Genomic DNA, 26926 nt, shown 5'->3' with positions numbered 1-26926 from the left:
AATAACTGTCTGATCATGCTAAACACTGCTATTATTTATGAAATATTGTCTTTTTTATATAGAAAAAACAGTAAACAGTGCACACAAAATAGCAAAGATCCAAATTACGAGTACAAAACGGCTTTTTTAATTCAACACATTCCTCTTTTCATCTGTACATAATTCCTTCCTTATAGAAAAGAAAACAGGACAACATGTAAGTGTGATTACAGTATAGACATTGGATATTTGTTTTCAATGTACAGCGGCATATTGATACAAACGTGAGCACCTCCAAAGTCTACTCGTGGTGTCCTCACTCACAGCCATTCAACAGTTCCATTCCATTCCCAGAATATTTCAAAAGGCTTTGATATCCCTCTAAACATCACAAATGGTTGGTGCTTCATACCAGATTATCTGTTTTATTTCAAAATGAGCTACACATTTGTCCGTGTAACTTATTGTCCTTCTTTCGCCAAGTACTCAGGCAGACTCTCAAAGGTAGTTACAGGCACTGTGACTGGAACCGTCAAGGAGATGCTGCTGGGTTTTACGGCAGCGGGCGGCGCCTCTGATGGGGTCGTAGCAGAGGGAAGGATATCCATGTGGATGACATTAAGATCACCAACAGTGGAGGCAGGTGAAGTGGGGGGATGAATCTTTAAGTGCTTGCGAAGATATGCAGGGAACAGAAAAGCTTTGCCACAGTGAGGGCAAGTGTGCGGTTTGCTGGCAGAGTGGATCTTTTGGTGTTTGCGCAGTCCAGATCTGTTGAGAAATCCCTTCCCACAGCTGTCACAAACGTGCGGCCTCAGTTTAGGATGTTGCTTCTCATGCTCCTGCAGGTCTGAGAGCTGGGTGAACTCTTCCTGGCAGGTCTGGCAAACATGCGAGCCCACCGGAACTATTTTGGCAACAGTTGGAGCAGGTAAGTCGATGGAATGAAGATTTTCATGCACTTGAACCTCATCCCAGTTCCCGAATGTTGCGTCGCAGTGAGAGCAGGAGAACTGAGGGAGGGTGGTGTGGCCGGTAAAGCCTGAGGCAGACGCGGCGTCTGCCTCCTGCTGCTGTGCCTCAGACTGCTCTGTCAGGTGAGTTTTTTCATGTTTACGCAGACTCGACGACACAACAAAGGACTTCGAGCACTCGCCACATTTGAAGGGACGCTCCCCGGAGTGTACACGCCGGTGCTTGTTAAGACTAGAACGCTCTGCAAATGACTTGTCACACTCGGTGCAAGAAAAGGGCCTCAGACCTGTGTGGACTAGCATGTGTCGCCGCAGGTCCCAAGATGCCACAAAGGCCTTGTCACAGCTCTGACATTTGTACGGCCGCTCTCCTGAGTGAACGCGTTCGTGCACAGCTAGATCTGCTGGTTGTCTGAACCTCTTGGAACACTTGTCGCAGGGATACGGCTTGTAACCCAAGTGGGCTCGTTGATGCCGACGGAAACTCGATGGGTCTGAAAACATCTTTCCACACTGAGGGCAGAGAAATGGTTTCTCCCCGGAGTGAGTCCGGAGATGGGACTGGTAGGAAGACAATTGGGTGAAGCCTTTTCCGCACTGCTCGCACTGATAGGGTTTATTTTTGGAGTGTATACGTTGATGGCAGGCCAGAGAGGAGGAACGTGAGAAGGCTTTGCCGCAGTCCGAGCACAGGAAAGGTTTCTCTCCGGTGTGGGAGCGCTCATGGTTCTTAAGGTCCTTCAGTTCTGTGTATGTTTTCCCACATTCTTGACAAGCATAAGGACGATAACCTTGGTGATTCCTCCTGTGTTTGCGGAAAACAGAAGGGTCTGCAAAACTCTTCCCACACTCAGCGCAGTAGTATGGCTTTTCTCCTGTGTGAAACCGCATGTGGACCTTCAGTTTGGACAAAGTTGGGTAGCTCTTGCTGCACTGGCGACAGGAATAAGGGCGCTCTCCACTGTGCTGCGTCATGTGGATCCGCAGACAAATGGCTTGCATGAAGGCCTTGCCACATTCCGTGCACACGAAAGGTTTCTCCCCGGTGTGAGAGCGACTATGGTTTCGTAGTTCAGTCGGTGTCTTGTAGGCCTTGTGACACTCAGCACACTGAAACGGACGCTGCGATGAATGACAGCGCTCGTGTTTTAAGAGCTGGGCCTTGTTGGTGAAGGTTTTCATGCACTGAGAGCATGACTGTTGCTGCAAACGTTCACTCATATGAGCGGAGAGCTTATGACTGCGGAGGACGGAGGGACTCCTGAAAGCTTTGGAGCAGGACGAGCATTTGAATGACAGGTGGGATTTTGGAGGTCGTCCTCTTCCTCGCTTCTTCAAAGGCTGACCTTCTTTTCTCCCTTCATAGCTCTCCTTCTCTTGGATAACAGGAGTGTATTGCTCCTGGAGAGGTGGGCTGCCAGGCTGTGGGGAGGCCATGTTCATATCTGTGAAGATGACGCTAAATTAGAGACTTCATTCCATGTATGCATCAGCAAGTCACATGTTCAAAAACAGGAAAAAAAATGCGAGATGAAAATACAAATTGGAACAAGGGAGATGCAGCTTTGTAAACAAATGAGGGAGACTGGGCTAAAGGCAGTGTTTTAGAGGTTGCGTGTCCAAATAAAAGAGCCACTCAGAAACAGACTGACAAGCAACACGATTAAAGTGAGGAGATGCTTTATCTACAACAGCCTCACACATGTAGAATAAGGAGCAAGTTGTAAGCTGTAAAACTGTCTAGCAATTCATGTGAGTTGCAGGAGTTTCATTTATTGTATATTTAAATTCCTTACTAAGCTGTGAACAGACCCGATTGACGTCTCAAAACAGTAGTCATGTGGAAAAGAAAAGGCGAGCTCGCGCATTAGCTCACAAAATGGCTGGCATTAGGACCTCAGGGACAATAATGCTAACCGCTGCACAGACAGGGGAAGTAGCGCGCTACAGTTGTCAGTGTGGACGACCTGAGCGTGTCGATCAGGAGCTGACCACGAACCAGTCGGCCACATTCACACGCTGCTCACCACTGCTCACGACACAATCTCCGTCTCTGGCGACAGCTTTTTTTTTATTGTTCAACAATCACAAAATGGCTGGCTTTAGGACCGATGGCTATGAAACTTGGATTGAAGACGCCTCATCACCCCGACAGTGCTATGCGCGGAATGCAAGACAAGCACACTAGTCGTAGATCATACTTGATGTGATAGTCTTACCTTAAACAAGTCAACGGAATATCACTGCAATGCCAAAAAATGCGCCTCCGCACAGGACTGCATTTGCACAACAACAAGCCGATTGGTGTTGTGTGTTAGTGTGGGACGGCGCTAGGACCGTGATGACGATAGCTGCCCCGCAGCCTAGTGTGCAACGTAAGAAAGAGTTTGTCTCTAATCTTTCCACTTTTATTTTTATATGTATATTTATTTGTTACCGCATCAAATAATAACTACATATACGTCAGTCTTTCAGGCAAAGCAAAGAGGAACATAACGGTAAAAGTCATTCCAGTTATGTAACAATATAGCATCAATAAAAAGTACATTACATTCAGAGCATTACGCATTATAAAGTATAATAATCGTTTCTGAGCTATAACGGACAATGTGTGAATATGTTAGTGATAAAAGACTATCATATCATTTCAATGCAATTATTTCTCACATAAATCTTATCGTTGAAGTCATTGTCCATCTATGCAAATTGAGTGATAAAGTTATGGATAGTGACACAAATTGGTGTGTGTTAAAAAAACAAAAGTGTTAACCTGTAGTTTCCCTTTTCGAAGTTGTATTTACCGTCGTCGCCTCTCGGCGAGTGAGGGACGGATTTCACTGTTGCACATTTCCTGTTCCCTAGCAACCAGAGCAATGTGGAACCAGGAATAGAAGAAGACAATCGGGAAAAGGGGCCGACCTATGGTTAAAATACATCCTCAGAACTTGCGAATGGATGCGCGTTTCTTGGGCTCACCGTGTGCGTTCTCAAGCCTAGCAATATCAGGTATTTATCGATACGCGTTTGCTGGCGTTCCGAGTTGACATCCTCGCGACTTCTATCTTTTTGGTGCAATGTTTGTTTTGCTAGCCGCAGCAGGGCTAATTGCTAACGACACCTCATTGCTGCCCTATTTGGGTTTTCTAATGTCTTTTCGAACCGTTTGTGATTTATTTTTGTATTTAAAAGACTTACCAATTAGTTATGCGTTATAATCGCACGATTTATAACTTATATTTTGGCTAATACCTGGATAAGAGACCACTGTCCCGGTTTATTTACATAGCTATCCGGTTAACCTACTGTCGTAAAGTGCAGCTAAACATGTTTGTTAATATTTTCCTTTCAAACAACTTCGTCCTTACTACGTCGAATACAACAAACGACTTAAGATGCCAAATACCCGTTGAAAAAGAATAGCTTTCCGTGTCGACCTGCTTACGAAGGCAGACACTTTATGCTTGAAATAATTTAAAGTTGTACAACATTCTTTAAACTGCTATATTGCGTTTTATGACAGCTACATTTGTAACGTCATTATTAGTTAGGTCAAAATGTGACAATACTTGACATGTCTAGGTGTAACTAGGTGGTTGTACAAGGGCTAGTTGATAATCTGATTTTAAGTAAAGCATGACATACTGCAGTACTTTCTGAGTGAGGACACATTTACAAATGGCAAATTACAAAGGAGCAGCTCAATGATAATAATGAATGGCAGTCATCTGACCACTCCATAGATTAGAAGTGATTCTGTCTTAATAAGGTAGCTGGATGTAACTTTTTGCCCTGTTCTTTTCTCAATGTGTTTGTGCAAGTCATGGCCAAAATTTTTGAGAATGACGCAACTATTAATTTTTACAAAGTCTGCAGTTTCAGTTTTTATAATGGAAATGTGTATATACTCCAGAATGTGATGAGGAGTGATCCGCTCAACTGCAATTATTTGCATAGTCCCTGTTTGTCTCGAAAATGAACTTTATCACTAAAACCACATTTCCACTGCATTTCAGCCCTGCCACAAAAGGACCAGCTAACATAATTTCAATGACACACAGGTGTCACACACATTACACACAGGTATGGGTGTTGATGAGGACGAGGCTGGAGGTCAATCTCTCATGATTGAGTGACTCGATACTTGGAACTGGAAGATGGTGCCATTGTTCCTCATCTGTTAGTCATGGTTACCAGCAAGGAACACGTGCAGCCATCATTGCATTGCCCAAAAAGGGCCTAATGGGGAAGTTTATTGCAGCGAGTAAGATTGCACCTCAGTCAACTGTCTATAGGATTATCAAGAACTTCAAGGAGAGAGGTTCAGTTGATGCCAAACAGGCTGCAGGGCGCCCAAGAAAGTCCAGTTGATCAACAGCATGCCAGGGAGAATTGCAGAGGTCTTGAAAAAGAAGGGTCAACAGTGCAAATATTGACTTATTGCATGTAATTCTCAATAAAAGCTTTTGATACTTGTGAAATGCTTCTAATTGTATGTCATTATACCATAAAAACATCTGGCGAACACCTAAAAACTTTGTGAATATGTAATATTTGTGTCATTCTCAAAACCTTTGGCCATGACTGTAGGTGGTTATGTACAAGGGCTAGTTGATAATCTGATTTTAAGTAAAGCATTTCATACTGCAGTACTTTCTGAGTGGGGACATATTTACCAATGGCAGCTCAATGATAATAATGAATGGCAGTCATCTGACCACTTCATAGATTTGTTTTTTTGCTCTGTTTTTTTTCTCAATGTGTTTGCACAGGTGTGTCCGTTTTGTTTAGAATGTGTGTTCTACCGTGGGTTTTTAGAAGTATGTTGTTCATTGCGTAGCTTTGTGTATGTGTGGTGGGGGAGTTATGTTTGTTGAGCTGTGTTTGTGTCGGTTTGGGTGTTTATTTATGTTTAGGTGATTGTTGCATGTTTTGAGCTGTGTAAGTCAATATGATTCTGTGTGCGTGTGTAGGTGTGTGCTTTGCTGTTGTAAATAAGGGTTTCTTTGTAGAATGTTGTATATAAGTAAGGCTCTGTCAGCTTTGCCCCTGTCCAGATGTTTTTAAAACTATATTTTGACACAACTGTCAAATATAAAATTCTTCTGAGGATTTTCATTTATTCTGCAATGCTGACTTATTATGCACATACACTATAATTTCAAATGTATGGGTGGGGAAGTTACTAAATTTGAATGGTTATTTATATTTTTAAGAAAAACAGTTTTATGAGTCTATATCATAATAAAAAGGAATTTCAAAAAAAGGATTTTTTTTGTGGCTGACTCTCACAATAATGTTTTTGTGCCTTCTGCAGGTCTATTTTGCCCCCCAATTTGAGGAACTTGAGACCACTACCATGAAGCATCTTCCTGAATCCCTGCTGATCAATCAAAATTATTATATAGATTTTTCATTAGATTAGGTTAGACTGCCCTTTTTCATCCCACAATGGGGAAATTCTGGAATTAATAAGGACCAAAGAGACATCTAATGCTGTTTCATTATCCATTTACGAACAGTTTTTTCCATCCATCATCCTGTGGTCATGGCAGCACAGGACTGGACATCAGGTTATCCATGCAAACTGTGCGACATGGTTTGTCCAGATATGTCCAGTCTTCTTGATCACATTGAAAGCCACGATCAAGAGGATGATCGCAAATACAAATGTGATGAATGTGGGCGCTGTTACCGACATGCCAGTAGCCTTACCAACCACAAAAAGACTCATGATGTGGGCTCCTTTGAATGTGACATATGCGGGAAAGAAAACTCCAATGCCTCAGCTTTGAAAAGTCACATGCGGAGCCACACGTCTCGGAAGAAGCACACCTGCTCACAGTGTGGAAAGGCTTTCCGACTGGCATCCCAACTTGCCACACATGAAAAGATGCATCTCACCAAGGAAGTAAGGTCCTATCAGAATGTAAACCTCGAGTCCCCTACCATGGAAGATGGCAGTCATTATGAGAATGAGGAGTCAACCAGTGATGTGACCGTAACAAAAAACAGCCCAGCTGTCAAGTCAGAGCTTGTTAATACTCCACGGTCAGAGACGTCAGATGATGCTGGTGACCGTCCTTACAAGTGTGACTTGTGTGACAAATCGTATATTCACCTGCGGAGCTTGGCAAATCATAAAAAGACTCATCAGGTTGGAACGTTTGAGTGTGAGATATGTTTTAAAACATTAAGTAACATGGCTGCACTCTACAGCCACCAGAGGAGTCACAAGACTAGGAGCAGGGCAGATCAACGTTCTCTGAATGGCTCCTTCACTGGTCCAACCTGTGACCAGCTGTCCCCACCAAGCCCCGAGACATCTGTTCATTTCTGCCATTTATGCCAAGTAGTGTTGACCAATGAGGAGGACTTCCAGGAACACATTCAAATACATAATTCTGCTGAACCTTGTGAATTGGAGGAAACCATGCCAGATCCCCTTTCATCTATGGTGCCCTACAACCACAGTGTCTCCTCTCCTGACTCGGGTTCTTACACTCCACATCTGACTAATTCAAATCCATCAGAAGAGCTTCAACATTTTGATCTGCCACAAGAACATACTGTAGTAAATGGTCACCATAAACCGCACTGTGACAACAGTGAAAGCCCTTCTTCTCAAGACAGTCAAGTAGAAGCTAATTCTGTCGATTCAAACAGGAACAATCCTACGCAGAGTCATGATGAAACTCAAGGTGCCTCAGCAGGAGATGATGCCGACCGCCCTTTCAAATGTCAAATATGCGGAAAGAGCTACAGACACTCTGGAAGCCTTATCAACCACAAGAGGTCCCATCAAACTGGGATTTTCAACTGCCCCATCTGCAGGAAGAGCTATCCACACCTGGCCGCTCTCAAAGGTCACCTTCGGCTCCACAAAAGCCAGTCGCCTTATTTTAGTGGTAGAACAGACTGGCTCTCCTCCGAACCTCTTACACAGGAACACCATCAACAAAGTTTCTCATCTCAAGTGGATCTAAAGGTTGGGCTTGCTGATGAATGTGCGAGTCAAGATGACAACTGTGAGGGAGAAATGCACCATGAGCAGTTTGGCCAGAGATATGCTGAGGGCCCTGCTGAGCAGCCACCTGATGATAATCGGCATGTGCAGAGGCACATGTGTGCAGACTGCGGAGAGACGTTTGCAGATATTGCCGGTATTAAGTCTCACCGTTGTCCTCTGATGCAGCAGCAGGACTCCAACTGCAGTAAATATGAAGGAACCGTTGACTTCCATCAAACCAATGGTCACAGTGTTTATGAAAATCCACAGTTTGGCCATCAGGATGATGTCGATGAACAAAGTTACATGCTTCATGATAAAATGAGAAAGGAGCTTATGAATGAAAGTGAGGATGATGCAGATCTTTATCATTGCTCTCTATGTGGAAACAACTACACTAGCATGAGGGCACTCAAGACCCATTTAAGAGGTCACACACAGTCCCAGGAGAATGCTGGAAGCTCCCAGCCTGTGTTGATGGGCACCCAAGAGGAGATGAAGGAAGACGCAGTTGGGGAGATGATGATCTGCAGCACATGTGGAGGGAGCTTTGACAACAGGCAGGACTTGATGACTCATCAGCAACAACACCACAGTCAGCAGGTTCATAACAAGACCAGTGTAAATGTTCACAGAAAACCAAGGAGGAAGAAGTCCCAGACAGTCATCTGTGGCAGCTGTGGAATCTTGTGCACCAGCCTGCATCAACTCAAAAACCATGGCTGCACACGCGCAGGAATAAATAAGTCTGTAGATGTCAAACAAGAAGTCAGTGTGGAGGATGTCGTCCAGCATGAAGTCATCAGACACATGAACTACAATGCTGAGACCGGAGACCGCCAGTACAAGTGCGACCAGTGTGGGCGCTCATACAGACACGCTGGCTCGCTGCTCAATCACAAGAAGTCTCATAAAACTGGAATATACCGATGCCTGGTCTGTCAGAAGCGGTTTTACAACCTGCTGGCCCTGAAGAACCACCAGAGGTCCCACTTCGATGTGAAAAGGTTTGTGGTGACTGTCTTTGGGAAAGCTGAATCAACAAGCAGTGTGGGTTATATTTTGAAAATAATGCCGTTGTGTTCCCTTAACTTGTGTTACCCAATGACCTTTAGAACTGAATAGTGTAGGCTATAATGTCTTATTATTAATGCATCTTAAAGGATTGTGCACGATAGTTTAATCATCAACCCGATAGTTTCCTTGGATTTTGACTGACTGTTTATTATGGTTACACTTTACTTTGAGCTCTCATCTATAATGTGTTATTAGTTAGACATCGTAGAAGGCGTCATAGAAGATGTGGTGAAGTCCATAATCCTGTATGGAAACTTATGACAAGGTTTATCAAGTATTATAAGCTGTGGACTTGATTTAGATAGAAAGACCTCTTCTGTAAAGCCTCATAAATGCATTACAATCTTATATGAATGTACTTATAATACATTATAGATGGGACCTTCATAAAATCTGTTACCTTTATATATTTATTAGGGTTTTTTGTTTTGCATTTATTGCTCCTACACTGACCCTGATGACTGTTAAGATTCCTTACCATTTTTTCCTCCCTCCCCAGGTACGCCTGCACTGAGTGTGGCAAAGCTTTCAAAATTCAAAAGCAGCTTCTGAATCACCAACGACGGCACAAGGAGAACCAAGCTAAAATCCAAGAACTCAACAGCCACATCCAAACATTAAAGCAGATGAATCAAGGCAGTCCAGTGGGAGGAATGTCCTCTGTCACTCAGCGCACCACTCAGACAGTTGCGACAATGCAACGCTCTATGCTGCAGGACAGCAAGGACAAAACCACAGTCAGAATCAAATCCGAGAATGCAGAAGACCAGCGACCTTTTGCCTGCGACCAGTGTGGCCGGACGTACCGACATGCCGGGAGTCTGGTCAACCACAAAAACTCCCATAAAACTGGCGAATATTACTGCTCGATTTGTAGCAACAGTTACTCCAACCAGTTAGCACTGAAGAACCACTTGCGCACGCATCTTGCGTATAAAAGACATTCCTGCATGAAATGTGGCAAATGTTTCAGGTTGAGGAAGCAGCTAGCGTCTCACGTCTGTAGAGACCCCAACACAGATGGAGTCCCTCGTCGGAGCAGCCGATCTCAAGGTCATAGGTGCAAACGGTGCAAGCAGACATTTGCTTCAGCAGAGCAGCTATCTACTCACGTGTGCGACGACTCTAGTGCTAATGCAAATAAAGACGAGCGAATCTTTACGTGCAACATCTGCAACCGCAGCTACCGCCATGCTGGCAGCCTCCTCAACCACAAGAACACCCACAAGACTGGACACTTTGGCTGCAGCTTCTGCGCCAAGAGTTTCACCAACCCCATGGCCTTACGGAACCACATCCGCACACACACGCAGAAGAAGAAGTATGTGTGTCTTACCTGTGGAAAAGCCTTCCGCCTTGCCAGCATCCTGCACAACCACCAGAAAATCCATGACCGCTCTGACGCCTACTTCAGCTGCTCCACATGTGGGAAGAGCTTTCAGGGAAGGTCTGGTTTGAAGAGACATAGGTGCCACAGAGGTCCATTGGCCCTACACACAGAGAGTCCAAACAAGTGCTTCACGTGAGTTTTAAGTCTTTATTCAGCAGAGATGCTCCGGTCGATCAGCGTGATCTGTGAATGCCGTCACTACCTGTCATTGCCGATCACAACAACCGATCACGTGGGACAGCCGGCGCTCTGATGATGCGTCCGCTCCTCCATACTCGCTGCTCACTAAGCAGCAGCATGTCTGCTGTGAAGCTCATTTGAAGTTTGCATCCTGCAGCACATGCACGGGAAAATGTTGTGTAGGGAAGCACCTTCAAATTAAACATGCCATTTAAAGCGCCAGCACTTGACTTGACGGAGCACGGAGAGTTTTCTGGGCTCATGAGAGTGAGACAGCAGGCAGCAGCAGGCTTAGCAACACCTGCGTGTCCGAGCGTGACATTCGGAACGCTAAGTATATTAATTTCACTGAGCTAGATGACCAGCTTTTCTCAGCTGTCATTTACCCGGAGATGGAAACAGAAACGACTGGTCCCCAGTTTGGAGTCAGGTGCAGCGTTCTACAGCCACCTGAATCTCCCGCTACAAGCAGCCAGTATGTCAGTATTTCACATAGCAAAGCCTCTAGAGAGTCACCAAACGGCGACGTCTGACATCAAATTAAATGTTTTTCAGTTATCCTTTTGGCAGAATAGTGCTTGCATTCTGCAAGTTTTTTTCCCCTTTTTTGCCTTAAAATTATTTGATGGTTTATTTTTTCACATTACGAACACAGAAGTTCTCATCATCTTGATTACAAATTCATTGTCAATCCATGTGATCGGTGGTGATCAGCACTCTGGCTGATCGGTATCAGTGATCAGCAGCAGAAATCCTGATCGGAGCATCCCTGTTATTCAGAGGCCATGTTTGTTTGTATGAGAAAAGTTAAGCTTTGGTCAGATAGCTGGCTTTATCTTATGAGCTCTTATCAGGGACTAACATTCTGAACAGATTTCTGAACTGAAACGAGAAATCACAGAAATAAAAATAACTTTTTAGAGGTGGGAATTGATTTAAAAAAGGGCTAATATGTAATTAATAATTACATTTTAATTCAAGACCGGAATGATGAAATCTAAATACAATCTGTACACATCAGTTTATGCATCAGCATGGAAGTGCTCAAATGATGAGAGAACTCATGGCTGCCTCAAGTACTTTTTTTGTGCTTTTATCCTGAAGTTTTTTCCAACTCAATTCACTTTCAATTGAAATATGTATCCCGGCAAATCTTCTCTGTGTTGGTTCCGTTGAAACAAAGTCAGCTTTGAATCGATTCACTTATTCCAGCGTAAATCAACTAGAACAGAAACCTGGACACGAGTAGTTGTATTTGTGCAGTGATGATGCAATGGCCAAAACTACGTGGATGAGAGCCATGAACCGGTGAGTCAGCACAAGCAGGGTGGAGATTCCTGGAAGCTGATTTGAGATTCACTGTTGTTGCCTCGTGTTCGTGGGAGCAGACTGTGAAGAGTGACAAAAGAGTCTCACTCTTGCATTCATTTGCGGCAGATCATGAAAACCATGCTTATTGGTTCCATGAAGGACACACCCGACACTGAGGGAACATGTCTCAGAAGATGACTGTCAGCATCTTCAGCCAGGCCCAAACCTTTGGTGCTCCTGAGTCCCGTGACACCCTCTCAAATGTACTCTTTACTGCTCTCTAGTTAAACCTGAGGCTTGTGGACTAAATCTGGTCCCAACATTTCACTTCAAAACGGCCTGTTCTGAGTTGATGTCACACTATGCGCATAAACAAATCCAACTTACCCACACTTTTGTTTTTTTGACTGGATGCTGATCAGGTCAGTTTGTTACATGAGAAATATGCTTAAACAATTGTGCTGCTCCATGTGATAGCGTAGATGCTTGCTCAGTGGCGCCATGATTCTCCGTCATGTGCTGCACATTAGCACCATCACTGTGGTTAAATGTTCACTTCCTGTGTGACTGAATCTGAGACTGAGATTCTGAGGTTTAAGGACTCAGGGCAGACAGCAGAGATCGAAAGTTAAAACGGGGGGAGGGGGAGAGGAGTCTCTTCATGTCCTGTTAGAGAGGAACACCATGGGCTGAGAGTCTAAATTGGAGTGGAATGTGACTGGATTCAAACATTGCTCCAAAGCTGAACCACACAATGAGATCAAACAGTGTGAGACTGATTAAAACAATCCGTAATGAGTCACTATCAATTGTGAATGTCATTAAACTTTACTGATGTGAACTCAGAGAGGCTGTTTTGTCAAATCAAAATAGCTTGACTGCTGAAGGAAAAGGAACCAGAGATGTCTTCTCCTGCATCACATCTTAGAGTTCAGTTGGCCAAACCCTGTCCACACAGATCAGCTGTTCATCCCTCCTTTTTTTTATTGAAACCACAGTGATCCCCAAAATATGTCCACGATGTGATGACTGAAATCACCAGCACATGTCCTGCTGGTTTCACTTACCCTGGTGACGTGAGGTCAGCCCCGGCTTACAGTGTGTGATATGATGGGATCAGTCACTGAGAACCTCGGTTTCACACATTAAAGCGTCTTAAACTTATTGTCTTGCGAGTCTTTGGCGGGGTAGAGACGGGACACCCACACCTGCTTCTCATCAGGAGTCGGGGCGAGGATGGAAGCGGATGATTTAAGATGAAGTTATGTGATGTCAACATGATGTTGGATTTAATGTCTGCTACAGGTGTGATCTTTGTGGTCGCTCGTACCGCCACGCTGGCTCGCTCCTCAACCATAAGAAGACGCACTCGGAGAACCTGCACCACTGCGCGCTGTGCCTGCAGACCTTTCCTGACGCCGTCACGCTTCAGATCCACTCCCAGATGCGCCGCCACTGCTGCCCAGAATGTGGCAAAACCTTCTGCCTGCTGTCTCACATGCAGAGCCACATGGAGGGCCACTCCAAAGACCGCTCACTCGTCTGCAGCACCTGTGACCGAAGCTTTTCCAACGCCGGGAGCTACCATCAGCACCTGGAGACGCACCAGCATAACGCTGGCGACAAGGGCATCTGGCCTTCAGGAGCGGCAGATGAGGTTTCCAAGCAGGAGCCTCCGATGTTGTCCCATCTCAATGGACAGCAGGACGGAGACGCCGCCGGCGCTGAGGAGAAGAGCCACGTCTGTGAGCACTGCGGCCGCACCTACCGACACGCCGGCTCCCTCCTCAACCATAAGAACAGCCACAAGACCGGCTCCTTCTTCTGCTCCGTCTGCCAGAAGGAGTTCACCAACCTGATGGCGCTGAAGAACCACCGCCGCATTCACATGGAGCCCAAGCGGTACCAGTGCTTGGACTGTGGAAAAGCTTTCCGCGTGTCCACACAGCTCATTTGCCACAGGAGAATCCACACAAAGGAGAAGCCCTTCGCCTGCCTGCTCTGTGACAAAAGCTTTTCCAGCAAGTCCAACCTGAGGCACCATCAGAAGCTGCACCAGAACAGCCAGAACTACGACTCGTCCTTCAGCGTGGATGCTAATTCCTACATGGACCTGGATATGGGGTCGTTCCTTTGAAGCCAACTTCATCCCTGTAGGAGATGTTTTTTCTCTCCAGCCAACATACAGACACCTGGCCTTTAACAGTGAAGAGTGCAGTGGAGGCTCGACTCACAAGAGCACCGAGCATCCGAGCACTGCTCTCAAAGCCGGGTCTGTGAAAGCTACCGTAATTTTCGGACTACAAGTCGCTCCAGTCTATACATCGCACCAGTCAAAAAAAAGCGCATCATGAAGTTGAAAAACATTTGTATTAGTCACACTGGAATATATATATTGGCAAAGGTGTCAGTTCAAAGGTCCCTCCACCCCACTTTTTTGTTTTGTCCCCACCACACATAAATCCCGTAAAGCCATTGTAACCCCTGTTAAGTTCAGTAGTATAAAAAAATTCCAACAATCCTGAACACATCATCCGCACTCATCCAAAATATTATTTAAGAACTTGTGAAATGACTTCTCATAGATATAAGTCGCACCTGAGTATAAGTTGCAGGACCAATGGAACTTTTTTTTTAAAAGAGTCTGACTTTAAGTCCGGAAAATACGGTAATGGTTTTGTAAATCAGGACTTTGTTTGTACGTATATGTATGTCCAGTGCCTCTGTAGGTTCTTAAGTCAACAGACTCTATTCGCTGTATTTATCACTGATCTGTCCGCTGCCACACACCTGTTATTAGCATCTTCAAATACCTCTGGGCGAGTTCAAAGGTCAGCTTTATCCCACTCCTACTGCGAAAACACACACTTAAGTAAATGTTTATAGTATTCCAGATAATCTATTTAATTATTTATTGATATTTAATGTGTAAATGGATGCAGACATCACGCCGTTAAGTATCTGCTTCAGTCACGACGGCAACACTCAGGGGGAGTCCTTCCGAAGGAGTAAACCTGAAACACTTTTCTTCTCACTTGTGCCATGGTTGTTTGGTTAATGTTCACTTGTCTACTCAACTAGCCAGTGCCTGATCCATCCTTGTAGCAGGAAGCCCATCACGCTCGCTGCTGGATTGTTTCTCTGTTGTTGGTGGGTATGTATTGGCTGACTGGCCAGTACTGACCCGTTCTGTCAAAGTTCAGTTCAAGCGTCAGAGCCAGTGTCCACTGTGTTCCTGCACAACATGAGGCCTTGCTCGTGCTGTTGTGTTTTCATTTTATTACGGTGTGTATGTCATCACTCTGTTCGTATCACATATGATAGTACTATTCTTTTATTCACAACAGAAAGAGGCTGGCAGTTGGACACCATCTCTGTGGTGGTGGTGCTGGACGGTGACCACCTTTTCAACCTCATTGACTTCTGCAAACACTGTTACAGCATCAGATAGTCTCCAGCCTTTTCAAGCTGAACTTCACGTTTTATGTCAAGTACGAGACATTAGATTATTATGCTCAGAGTATAAACATTTGCTCAGTAATAACTACGCTGGTGATGAGTTGTTAGATGATCACAAGGCTGAGTTGAGTGAGAAAGTATCAATTCGTGCTCAGAAGGGTTGTAACAGTGTTAACATATTTCTACATCACAATGCAACCTTTGCAAAAAGGTTGCAAAAACCTTTTTTAAGTAAACAGTCTATTCTCACAGTCACCTGCAAAGCAAGTTGCAAGACAAGCACACAACAGTCATGTTTGTACACACAGGACCAACACACAGCAAGCAAACAAGAACAACAAACACCCACCGCATACACAAAAGAAGTTGTACGCAAGATACAAACCTACATTGAAATGCACTTTCTAATATCAAAAATAAGAATTTAAAGCTGGAAAAAGTTTCTTAATGATTAATAAATGTTCCTTTTTGAACTGTTTTGAGTACGTGACAACAGTCAGTTCATGACAGTGACTCGGCATTAAAAACAAATCTGTCATTGTTAGCAGAAGCATCACGGTGGATGGCCAGTTCTCAGCCCCTCTGTATACAGGATTAGAGGCTCATATGCCTCTTTGAAATACCTCATGAGCACTCGATGCTTCTCTTTGCCACATGGAGCTCAGCTGTGTGCCGCCTGAAAACCGTGGGGCATTAAGGCCGACATCCAAAAGCTGCAGGTTTAATTTGCACATTAGTAGTTAAGACTCGTCCCACTGAGCTGATCTCACTCTCATAGTTTCTAATTGTTAAAGCAATAAGGTAAGGTGCACCTCGAGAGTGACTCATGGTCGGCTGAGCAGCTTCACCACGCCGTCACGAATATTTCAGTCACCGATCGAAGGGATTTATTGCAACATGCTTGTCACAGTAGCACGCAGCTAAAACTGCTAAATGATAATGTGTTTGAGTTCACATTTCCTCTGGCACTTAAAACCGGTCTTGTACAGATGCTGTACTTTGTGTATATTCAAGATTTGCCCGCTAGCCTGTGTATTTAAAAAATAACACGCTGCAAAGTTATTGCGTTTCCACAACTATTTAACTCAAGAGTATTTTGTCACTCTGGAGTAGGTTTCTAATTCTTTGCTTTGTTTCGAGTGTCGGAATGTTACTTAAAGGGATTAAAAGGTTTGGAAACTTGATCTGTGTCGGCTTGTTGTGTGAAGGATCAGACATGTGTCGTGGAGAAGGTCGTCCATTTTATTGTGAAAATACATTTTTCGGTACACAAAGGTGTTAACAAGGAAGTTAAAAGAAGCCAGTGCATGAACAGTATGTACAGTTAGAGGAGGAAGAAGAAGAAAGGAAAGAACAAAAGTAGTTAGTTATTGCTCGGTATCATCATCATCATCATCATCATCATTGCTGGCAGGAAGCTTCAACAGCTCTTCAAAGGAGTCCCTTTAGAATGTGCTTGGGTCTTGCTGCTGGTGCAAGACGGCTGATATAAATAAACAACAAAAATGACGTAGTTTGTGTCAGTCAAAGATTACTCTGAGGACCTTTGAGTCCAGCTGTGGATCACAAGTGAAGGTGACAGTTGGTGATATGAGTTTGCTTTGTGTCTTGATGTTAGCACCTTGATCTGTTCTATCATAGAAGACATTCCCGAGCCAAAGCTGAGATTCTAGATGCAATGCGGCCTTGTTCCCGCTTGGCTTGCTCAGAACCTCTCAGCAGGAGGCACCTGTGCGACTGACCTGTCATTGTGGAAGAGCAGCGGTTCTTCGCTGAGCCTCTTCTGAATGACCAAGCTCTTCACACCAAGTGAGAGTCCACACAGGAACACACCACTGTGTACTGTACTGCTGCCCCTGTCATCTTGGATAAGCATTTCGAAATGGCCGGGTTTCTCCATCTAGGCCTCCCGTACTCTGAGCCATCAAATGCAGAAGAAAACTACACAACTCCATGTATTTCTCACCTCATCCCTGCCCCCGCGCACTCATCATTACTGTCACATCTCCATCCAAACCTCTGCATGTTGTGATCTGATCAAACCCTCAGATTCATATGCAGCACTACACAAGGGATTCGCTAACGTCATGTTCTGGTTGAGGAACACTCATATCAAAGTCACAGTAAACTGTACTTTGATGACTACAGAAGACGTCAAACTGGATGCCTACTTTCTAAAACCTTCCATGTTGACATTAGTAATGTGGCTGCTGCTAATATAAGAGATGCCACTGTTGCCGTACATCGTGCGTCCATCACCCACCGGTCACTACATCTCTTCTGCCTTATAAAATGAATGCATGCCAAATTCTACATTAAAAAATGAGTATATTTCATGGTACTTGCATATTTAACCTTCATATTTGATTCCTAATAGTGAATCAATGAGCTCAGTTGGTAAAAGACATTTTGAAATGCATGTCACATGACCGGCCCAGTGCCGTTGTAGACGTCTTCTTTAACTCTACTGACTGAGAAAAAGATAAAAACTAATGAAAGGGATGAGCTTGGAAGTCAAAGGCAGCGAGAGACGTGTCAGTGATGAAAACAGTGCAGCTGCTCCACCACACCAACATTCCTCACAACCTTCCCACACTTTCAGATTGTGCCTCTAGTGTTTCTGACAAGAGCTGAGACTTCAGCCAGTTATTTCGCACAGGGACGATAACACGCAGAGATCCGGTTGTCATGGAGATAAGTCCAAAGTCTACAACACAAAGGCACTGAAGTCCTGACCCGGAGTGGCCGGCTTGATCGTGAAACAGTCACAGGATCACAGAGAAGAGAATTCACCTAAAACAAAAGTAGCTACATTCAAGCGGCCGTCATGTGCCGGACAGTACGTCGGACTCTGTGTTGGAGGCGGCAGCTGCGTCACATTCATCACATCCTGCTGGACGACAACACCAGACAAAACAGGTCTCCCCGGAGACACGTGTGAACATAAAACATCGGTAAAACTGCTGAGGTCCGCAATGGCATTAATGCACACATGGTTTGAGGATGATACTGTTAGTAGAACTGTTCCTACAGAGTCGACTGTACATGAGAACTGAGCACTCTCTCCAAATAAGTTAAATGCTCGGGTTGCTGTCGTGACAGACCCCATCGTCAGAGAGGAGTCACAGGTTCAGAGGTTCCTTTTATAGGTCCGAAACCAGCCGCTTTTCCGTTCTGTCCCTCGGTCTTTGGGAGGCTGCTGAGTCTGTGGGCAACACAAAGTTTCGGAACATCAGTGGAACTTTTCAGGCTTGTTCATTTCCCAGTCCTCATTCATCACATCCATGGACCTCATCGATTGTTTTTTCCTCCACTTCCTTCACTTGGCCCCTCCATCTCTGACATTCTTCATTCTTCAACATGTTCCCCGACTCTCCTCCCTATGAGTCATCCCTAACTGTCTTCTAGAGCTACTGTCGCTGAACCCCACATCATGTCAGGTCTCACTACTGCTCCTTCCTTCTATCGCGCCTAACAGTGGTCTCCACCCTGCCTGCACTCTCTTCTTCACCTCCCTCAATTTAGATTAGTCACATACAGCTAAGTCAAAATTCAGCTAAATAAGTTCATGGCCGTGATAGCAGTAGTTGTTTCATGCCACGGGTCTTCGATTGGTAACAGCTTCTATTAGCTGCTCCTCAGATTCAAACAGAAATAAAAAGTTGACATCTTCACCAGCGAATGATTTTTCATTTACATCAACTTTTACATTTGTACTTTTCACCTTTTACGGGGCAAAACAAACTTTGAAGATTCCGACTGTTTTCTATAGTACTATCACGGTGCAGAGAGAAATGACAAAACTAGGCAATGTAGACTAGAATAGAAAGGTTACACTAACACATGCAAAGATAATCTTGAATCTTTCATTGTCACATCCCCATCAAATGAACAGAATGACACCTACTTGGCAGTTCAGGCATGATACAGGGGCCCCGCTGTCTCTTCAATAGGCTCTGTAGTTATGAAAGAGAAAATGTGAGTCCATCAATTGACTGTAAATCTCAGAAAAATTCTATCATTTTTTTAATGTTGGAGGGGTAAAAAAATAGCCAAATTAAATGTAAAAATGGAGGTCAATGTCATGTAGCACTGTCTAGCATGTAGGGAGGCTATGTTTCAGACAGTTTACACATAAAACAACATGACATATGAATATGTTTATGTTATTATTCAGTAAGATAAGAGGGCGTTGTGCTACATGGCAGGTGAGGATGCATATTCCATTTTTTTATTTCATCGCTAAAACAAAAGAATTGTGAATATGCTTTTCTGAAAGCGGGACAACAGACAAACGCGGTTATTTTGAATATGTTTCTCACCACGTAGAGGCCGCTTGTGTGACTTGCGTCGGTGGACCATGACCCCGATGATCAACGCCGCACCCACTAGCACCACTGCCAGAACCGTGGAGCTGGTGATGGCCGCCAGCTTCCACATGTCAGGAGTCTCGTCCACAGCTTTACCTGTCGGCAAACACACCGCACTGCAAAGTTACTGCGTTGAACTGCCGCGGAGGGTCAGTTTGGCCTTACATGTGTTGCAGGATGGCGTCTTTGGGTACTGCTTGCACGTGGCACATGGCACACAGAGGTCGAAATCAGAGTTCCAGAACTCTGAAATGCTACACTGACCTGGAGACAGAGAAAACAGGAGGCACTTGAGATTCAGTTTAGGTCATGTCATTCTGATTATATCATGCTTTTTTTAAATATCAAAATTATGATGTATGACAACAAGATCAGAAGGAAGCTCCTTTATATATATATATATATATATATATATATATATATATATATATATATATATATATATATATATATATATATATATACATATATATATATATATATATATATGTATATATGTATATATGTATACAGTATATATCACTTTGCAAAGAATGCCTCTTTTTGAAAAGAGTTTTAATGAAGAAATCAAAACCTTGTGAGACCTTCAAGTGTTAAATTTAGCTTTGTGTTTCCACTGCCAACTTCCATGAATTGGCCGTAGCTGGTAAACTTGGCAAGAGAGAATGACCAAAAGAGTAAAAAGCCTTAATCGTATTCCACAGGTACAATAAAATGAAAAGTGCTGCCATTAAAAGTTCTGTATTTAAAAGGTATAAAAGGATACAGTTGTGTTGTTGCTAAGATGCTAATGCTAACGCTTCCCTAGCTGACTCACGCATACCTGCATATTTCTGTGTTTGGGTTTTAGATGCTAACATTACCGAGACACTGATGTAGCCACATTAAGTTCTAAAAAGTTGATCATGATTTATGTTTGATTTGGTTTTTAGTTTCATTAAATAACCCTAATGAAATGATTCCTCAAAAATAGCTGAAGTGTTGATGGAAAGTTTGACACACACGTGCGCTCACAGATATCTTGCTTTTGGAATGTGCAACTCTTGCTGCTGTTATTGATAAGCGGCTCTTTGTGTCCTTGAAACACAGCTCCTGATTCGTGCTCAGGAAGCGCTGCACTTCCTGAGCTCTACTAGCTGGACACTTCTGACATCCAAACATTGTTTGGCACTTGCTATATCAGCGCAACATGAATCAGCCGAGAAGGCAGGTCTGAGTCCGGGAGCTTCCGTCCCTGCGCCGAGCGCGGCGCTGACGGTTGGCTAGGGGGCGACGGTCAGACCCAGTCTGAAGAGCAGGATGTTTCTCAAACTCTGTTTCCGCTCAAATGTTTGTATATGAGTGTGACTTCCACTGAATAAACCTTCGACTGTGAGAAAGACGCTCTGAGGTTTCACCAAAAGAGGAACTGTTCTCTTCTTGTTTCATGTTTTCGCAGCTGGCGTTGAAGAGTTGTGTCGTCCTCCATTTTAATGAAACATCACGCATTATGTCTCGATAATGACACAGCTGAAAAGCTTCTAAGGGAAATCTGTGTTATTTTCTCTTGGTTTTTACACGCCGTCTCAAATCTTTACTACCAATATAAGAACTTGTCATAGATGGAGTTGTTCAACAGAGGCAAACAAATGTGCTGCCATGATCCTTTGATGTTCACAACATCCATCTCTCACCTAAAAGGTGACATACTCCCAATAAATCCTTTTATATTGGTCATAATCTCATGTTGTACATACATTAAGTATCAAATTGATCTTTAAACAGTGAACTTTACTTTGAGTTAGCATACACAACATAGGGCGTAAAATATCCCCCAATAATGCTATTAGTTTGACTTTGCTCCTAAAATATATGTTCTTCATTTCATTCTAAATTTGTCACACAACTATCAGATTTTCTTTAAATATTCTGGAAACAAACTTGTCCTTTTACATCCTTGAAAATCACAACCAAATTCAAATCTATATGTATGAAATATCCAATGTATAAACAGGCCTGTCACAAGCCTCCATCTCTTCATATTTACCTATTATTGTTTGCATTTTACTCCCAAGCAAGTGCAGTTTTCCAGAACTCTTTGCTCTAGTTTACACTCCCAGTACGAGAAGTTTAAAACGTCAGTGTTCCCTCACTCGATCTGCCAGAAACATGCAACCCACCTCCTCCCCAACTCCTGAACCAACGTGTCAGGCCTGATGCTAGTGGTGTTCCAGTTGTGTGAGCAAAGTGTGTTCTGAGTTTTAAAACAGAGCTAAAGTGGCGAGGTATTACTGATAATCATAGCTGAAGGTCAAGAGAACCGTCTCTGGTTCTGAGGAGTGAGTGGTGCTTGACTGAAATTCCCAGTAAAAGAATGTGTTCTGTAAAGAATCGTCCATGCAAGACACAATAATGCAACTGAAAGTTTGACTCTCGACTGATTCACTGTCATGAGTTTCACTATAAAGTGTGTGGCAGGCACCCGTTCATTCGCCGCAAGCGCGCTCGAAAACCTCAGGCGTTGTCTCTGAGGGGACTTTCATGTTCTGGATTCTCTCACCTCATCTGATGGTAAACATCAAAACCCGGTTGCCACCGACATGAAAGCTGAAGTTCTGAGAAACCGTGAAGACATCGCGAGAATCTGGCTCGCTTCTCATGAATCACAACTCATGTTATTTTAAGTCGACTGTGCGTCTCGGTCAAACACGCGTCGCAGAACACAACCCTGAAAATCCTAAGCGGTGATCAAGTGTGGGAAAAGAGAGTGTGCTTACATTTCAGCTGAAAAATGTTGAAAACTCATCTGCTCATGCGTCCATGTGACTTTATTGAAGTGGAAGAATGCATGTTTAAGTTTCCACATCTGGACGGAACACTGAGTGTTACACAATCACTGTGTGCGCAGCCAGTTACTAGGAGACCATTTGTGAGAGCAGCCCGTCCTGTTTATTGTTTATTAATATTAGTTTGGGCCGCAGTGTTGAAGGGTTTTTCAAATATTTACTGCGTGCATGCTGGGAAATCATACACTATTGATTAGTTCTCTACTCTCCCGCCTTGTGTTGAGAAGAGCGGCACATCAGAGTCGCTGGTGACTCAGTTGTTTGGCCTAATAGGCTCAAGAATTCACATAAAGCCAAGTGACTGGGGGTTCAGAAAGTGTCTTGGAGCAAGGCTGGAAGTCAAGCTTCGCCACGTTTGAATCAATATCCTTCAGAAGACCATGCCTTTCATGGAACATCTGGGGGGTGGTTGGATCTGACATGGACGAGAAGCTCCTCTGTTACTGCAGCCGTCGGTGTTTGATGTTTGTATTGCTTTTAGTTCTTAAGAGCGAGACTGTGTGTGTGTCCAACTCTGCCAAAGCTAAGGGCTGCTTCCTGTCTGCAGTGGTCAGTAGCTGAAGACTAAGAAGCGGGTTTTTTTCACCTTTTGACGGCACATTTGCTTCTCATCGACAGTCACCCTGTTTCTCCATGAAGCAGGACAACAGCTTCCTTCTCCGACCACCTGCGGTGGCTGTGTTCTGAACATGACAACGGTGCAACCTGTCGTCACAGGTCGAGCTCTCAGAGAACGTCAGATACTAAAATACATTTGTTTAATCTATTTGACTGGTCGTTTGTTGGCGGGACTGTTCTTACATCTTTAACATATTTTCAGACACCATCTCCAACACTAGCATGAAAAATACATTTGTTGTGTTTCAAAAGTTGACACAAACAAATAACTGTTGGTATCAACGCTGTCAGTATCAAAGTCAACAAAGACCAGATAAGTGAATAAACCATCAAGTTCATATCTAGCAGTCCTGCCATTACAACACAGTACACTACATCAGGTCTCAGCAAACCTTTTCCCACACAGTAACTTTTTATTTCCTTTGTTGTTTGCTTAATGTGAGTCAACAGTTTAATAGCTCCAGTTTCTCTAGTTGTCATTACAGATGCTTCAAAAACTGTCCTTTTAAAAATACATCTTCATGAAAGAAAATATCAACATTTAAAACACAAATCAAGACAATTTGTTTTTTGCATAACTTGCCAGGAACTTTCATTCATAACCTCCCTCAGGGCCGCAGCATAAGCCGCAAGTTTTTGTGTTTCACCCAGCTGCCAGGTATTTTTCCCAAAAGTAACGTGACGTCACATGATGAAGGGGAAAGTGTCTGCAACGACTGAGAGCTTGTCGTTCATGGAGCATTGGTTTGGTCACTTACTGAAGACCACGTGGTCCAATATAAGCACTTTTTTGGGTCATATTTATCATCTGTTTTGGCAGTGGACCTGGTACCATTTGTGCTCAGGTTTGATCCTGACCAGCAACCACTTATGCAGCTACGTAGTGTGGCGCACAGAGCGGATCCTTAAGTGCATCCATGAGCGTTGGATGTTTCTCTTCTTGGACCACTTAGATACGGACCACTGCAGAATCTTTGGCCTCTCACCATGAGGTGAGGTCTCGACTGCGAACGTTGCTGTGGCTCCCTGGTTTCTTTCATCACAGCAACTCAGCCACATCAAATGCCTAAACCGTTTCTTTAACATGCTCTTTAAAATGCGTGTCACATTTTTTCTTGACTCTTTCCCCTCCAATTAACTTGAGCTGCACATTTCTGAGCATTTTACGAGCGTCTGTGGCTCACAGCATGGCACATCACCCCGAAACACACAATGAGGGTCATTCTTGAGCAGCTGCTGCGTCCAGCAGGCACCTGCTACAAAAGTCATGTTTGAGGTATTTTGACCTCCAAAAATCTCATTATGGGGATAAATCAGAGTCACATGTCCAGTCGCTCTGAGATTCCTGGGCCTCTGTAGAACCTGGGGAGCTGGGCTGAGTCATTTCACAGCATGGGTCACAGTTCTTTGTGAGCATTCCTCCTGATGTTGTCAGCGCTACATCATCCGCTGGGAGCAGCTGGACTCCTGCTTGAACACTCACAAGGGCAGCGTGAGGAAGCGAGCCTTGACCGCTGCCTGACCTCTCGACAAAACCACATCACACAGCGCTGGAGGAAGCAGCTCTAATCTGAGCAGAGAGCAGCAGATATCCAGGGGAAAAGTTGTGTGTGCTACGACTATCTGATGAAATGCTTGTGAATGAAAGTGTTTTATTCAGCCTTCACCTAATATCAGCAATGATACTTCAACATTTGTCAAAGTAACCTCTGGAAAACGGTAAGAAAAAACGGAAAAGCCACTGAGGGAGAGGAAACCTCTGCCAAGAAGCTTCAGTCCAAACCATGCTGACAAAGAAACAACCTCCTTGGCGGAAGTCATGACTCATCTGTGAAATGAAAGTTATTCAATCAAAACGACGGTGACTGCGGAAACCCAGGATCGAACCAGGGACCTTAAGATCTTCAGTCTAACGCTCTCCCAACTGATCAAAACCCAAAATGGAATCATTCCTCTTCCTATATCGCATACACAAACCAACACTATCGGAAACATGAAAAATTGTGATGTTTTTTTTCTCCCGTATTAAGTAATTTCTGAAGCCAAGGTGAGTTGAACCTGGACCCTCTCTGAGTTATTTGAACAGCTATCTTGACAACTGCGGTGCTACTGTCATTCATACTCAAATTTACTGACCACAAAATAGTAAAACCAGAAATAATGTCTTCCTCTGTCAGACATCATTCACCTTTGATCCTGGGTGAAGCCGTAACTTCATTTCAATGTCATCAATATCAGCAAAGTAAACGCAAAGTACTGTGATGCCCAAAATAAATCACCATCAGATTTCAATTTCTGACTGAACTTGTCATGTCATTATTCGCCTGACTCATTTGTGTCGACACTGATCAGAGGTTTATGTTGTCTCAGCTCAGAGTGATCAGAGATGTGCCAAATAGAAATGCCTCGGAACCTAGGTGTCCCAGCTAGTCGGGGCGAGACGAGGGGACCCGCTGCCCATCCCTCTCAGGCTGCACACAAAAAAGTCTCAGGTCTGCAGAGAAGTGAGTCATCAATTAACCTCTGAATGTTCTGGAACTGTGAGGGGAAACAGGAGTATTGGGGGGAAACTCATTCAGTTCCACAGAAAGGACTGGAGTCTGCGCCAAGTTTGGCTTCTTGCTGTGAGGCTGCAGCACCAGCCAATGTTCACCATCCTTCCGCAGTGGGATTGAGGATCAGCTCATCTTATTCAGTGGTGCTCGGAACCGCGTCACAATAGACCGTGACCCTTGAACCCGCGCACTTCAGCCTCTATCAAGACTTTCATTTAAATGCTAACAGAGCGGAGTTTGGGTGGAGGGCTCCAGCGTTTGGTCCCGGACCGGATCAGAGCCACAGCTGAAGTCCAGATGTGCGCGGTCTCCGCGCTCGTGAATAAAACATGTTTTCACTTTTGTAGATTAAATTCAATTTCGACTGTATTGCCCGCGGGACGCGATCCAAACCTGCTGTCCGAGAGCGATCCGAGCCTGAAGTTAGTGCTCGTGGGATTGATCCCAAGCTGTTTTCTTTTTCACTTTGTAAGGAGATGCAGGGGTCTTGGAGGGGACTAGTCTGAAGGGTCCCTCTCTGCGTGAGGATGGACTGAAATAAGGAGATCGGAATGCGGAACCGGTGAGAGACGCAGCTGCCGGAGGAAGCGGCTCTGTTGCAGAACCGTTATCTGATCCACGACTCAGCCCGCTGTTGCCGCACAGACAAGTAGACAAGCTCCCTCGAACTAGACGTGTGGCGGAGTTTTTTTCTTCCTTAGATGGGTTTAAAAAAGGTGAAATAATAGAGGAGTTGGGGTTTGTACTCACTTTTCTGCGCACACGCGGCGTGGAAGCAGCTGAGCGCGGCGAGCACGAGCCCACAGAGCGCCGTGAGAGCGTGGGAATCCATCATGTCCGCGGGTGGAGAGCTGCTCGCTGTCGGCTACACGAGTCCCGAAAGTTCATCTGACGAACGCGCCGCGCTGGTTTTCAGGATGGAAAAGTGAGCATCAGAGTGAGTCACCCCGAGGAGTCTGCGCCGTGTTTTAATAGCGAACACACCCACGCTGACATGACTCATTTCCTACATCCAGTGTTGTGCAGGAAACCCGCCGTGACTCCGTCCGCCTCGCGTCCAGCCAAAGTCCCGCTCACGTCCACACAGAATCAGCGGGATCGCTCGGACTCGACACTTTTATTCTTTCTATTTTACTTCCACACACACACACACACACACACACTTGAAGCGACCAGAGTCGC

General features: G+C 44.4%; 3 protein-coding genes across 9 annotated transcripts; 1 reads left to right on the top strand and 2 right to left on the bottom strand.

The window, feature by feature from the left end:
* Positions 1-116: 116 nt before the first annotated feature.
* znf668 (zinc finger protein 668) lies at positions 117-3805 on the bottom strand. Of its 2 annotated transcripts, none has more exons than XM_053864939.1 (2): positions 3724-3805; positions 117-2398 (listed from the first exon to the last, which is right to left on the bottom strand). In XM_053864939.1, the coding sequence occupies exon 2, from the start codon at positions 2394-2396 to the stop codon at positions 441-443; it is 1956 nt and encodes a 651-aa protein (XP_053720914.1). In that variant the 5' UTR covers positions 2397-2398; positions 3724-3805; the 3' UTR covers positions 117-440. The 2 variants fall into 2 exon arrangements, with proteins under 2 accessions (XP_053720914.1, XP_053720913.1); XM_053864938.1 differs by lacking the exon at positions 3724-3805 and adding an exon at positions 3173-3314.
* Positions 797-16849, top strand: znf646 (zinc finger protein 646). Of its 5 annotated transcripts, none has more exons than XM_053864934.1 (5): positions 3084-3328; positions 3816-3959; positions 6268-8966; positions 9536-10558; positions 13223-16849. In XM_053864934.1, the coding sequence occupies exons 3-5, from the start codon at positions 6499-6501 to the stop codon at positions 14052-14054; spliced, it is 4323 nt and encodes a 1440-aa protein (XP_053720909.1). In that variant the 5' UTR covers positions 3084-3328; positions 3816-3959; positions 6268-6498; the 3' UTR covers positions 14055-16849. The 5 variants fall into 5 exon arrangements, with proteins under 5 accessions (XP_053720912.1, XP_053720909.1, XP_053720908.1 ...); XM_053864933.1 differs by lacking the exon at positions 3084-3328 and adding an exon at positions 3334-3451; XM_053864937.1 differs by lacking the exons at positions 3084-3328; positions 3816-3959 and adding an exon at positions 797-910.
* LOC128758704 (tumor necrosis factor receptor superfamily member 12A) lies at positions 15988-26926 on the bottom strand. Of its 2 annotated transcripts, none has more exons than XM_053864940.1 (6): positions 26729-26926; positions 26495-26649; positions 19912-20010; positions 19699-19842; positions 19284-19332; positions 15988-18581 (listed from the first exon to the last, which is right to left on the bottom strand). In XM_053864940.1, the coding sequence occupies exons 2-5, from the start codon at positions 26577-26579 to the stop codon at positions 19292-19294; spliced, it is 369 nt and encodes a 122-aa protein (XP_053720915.1). In that variant the 5' UTR covers positions 26580-26649; positions 26729-26926; the 3' UTR covers positions 15988-18581; positions 19284-19291. The 2 variants fall into 2 exon arrangements, with proteins under 2 accessions (XP_053720915.1, XP_053720916.1); XM_053864941.1 differs by having other exon boundaries at positions 26733-26926.

This window comes from Synchiropus splendidus, chromosome 5, assembly GCF_027744825.2.
Source record: "Synchiropus splendidus isolate RoL2022-P1 chromosome 5, RoL_Sspl_1.0, whole genome shotgun sequence".
NCBI classification, from domain to species: Eukaryota; Metazoa; Chordata; class Actinopteri; order Syngnathiformes; family Callionymidae; genus Synchiropus; species Synchiropus splendidus.
Note: the sequence above shows the minus strand (reverse complement) of the source record. Positions and strands in the feature narration are given on the sequence as shown.

Excerpts from the sequence above, each read along its gene's own strand:
- znf668 (XM_053864939.1), bottom strand. The coding sequence starts at position 2,396 with ATGAACATGGCCTCCCCACAGCCTGGCAGCCCACCTCTCCAGGAGCAA.
- znf646 (XM_053864937.1), top strand. The coding sequence starts at position 6,499 with ATGGCAGCACAGGACTGGACATCAGGTTATCCATGCAAACTGTGCGAC. Across the intron at positions 8,967-9,535 it reads TCCCACTTCGATGTGAAAAG|GTACGCCTGCACTGAGTGTG; the intron begins GTTTGTGGTGAC and ends CTCCCTCCCCAG. Across the intron at positions 10,559-13,222 it reads AGTCCAAACAAGTGCTTCAC|GTGTGATCTTTGTGGTCGCT; the intron begins GTGAGTTTTAAG and ends TGTCTGCTACAG.
- LOC128758704 (XM_053864940.1), bottom strand. The coding sequence starts at position 26,579 with ATGATGGATTCCCACGCTCTCACGGCGCTCTGTGGGCTCGTGCTCGCC. Across the intron at positions 20,011-26,494 it reads CGCCGCGTGTGCGCAGAAAA|GTCAGTGTAGCATTTCAGAG; the intron begins GTGAGTACAAAC and ends CTCTGTCTCCAG. Across the intron at positions 19,843-19,911 it reads GACGCCATCCTGCAACACAT|GTAAAGCTGTGGACGAGACT; the intron begins GTAAGGCCAAAC and ends GTTTGCCGACAG.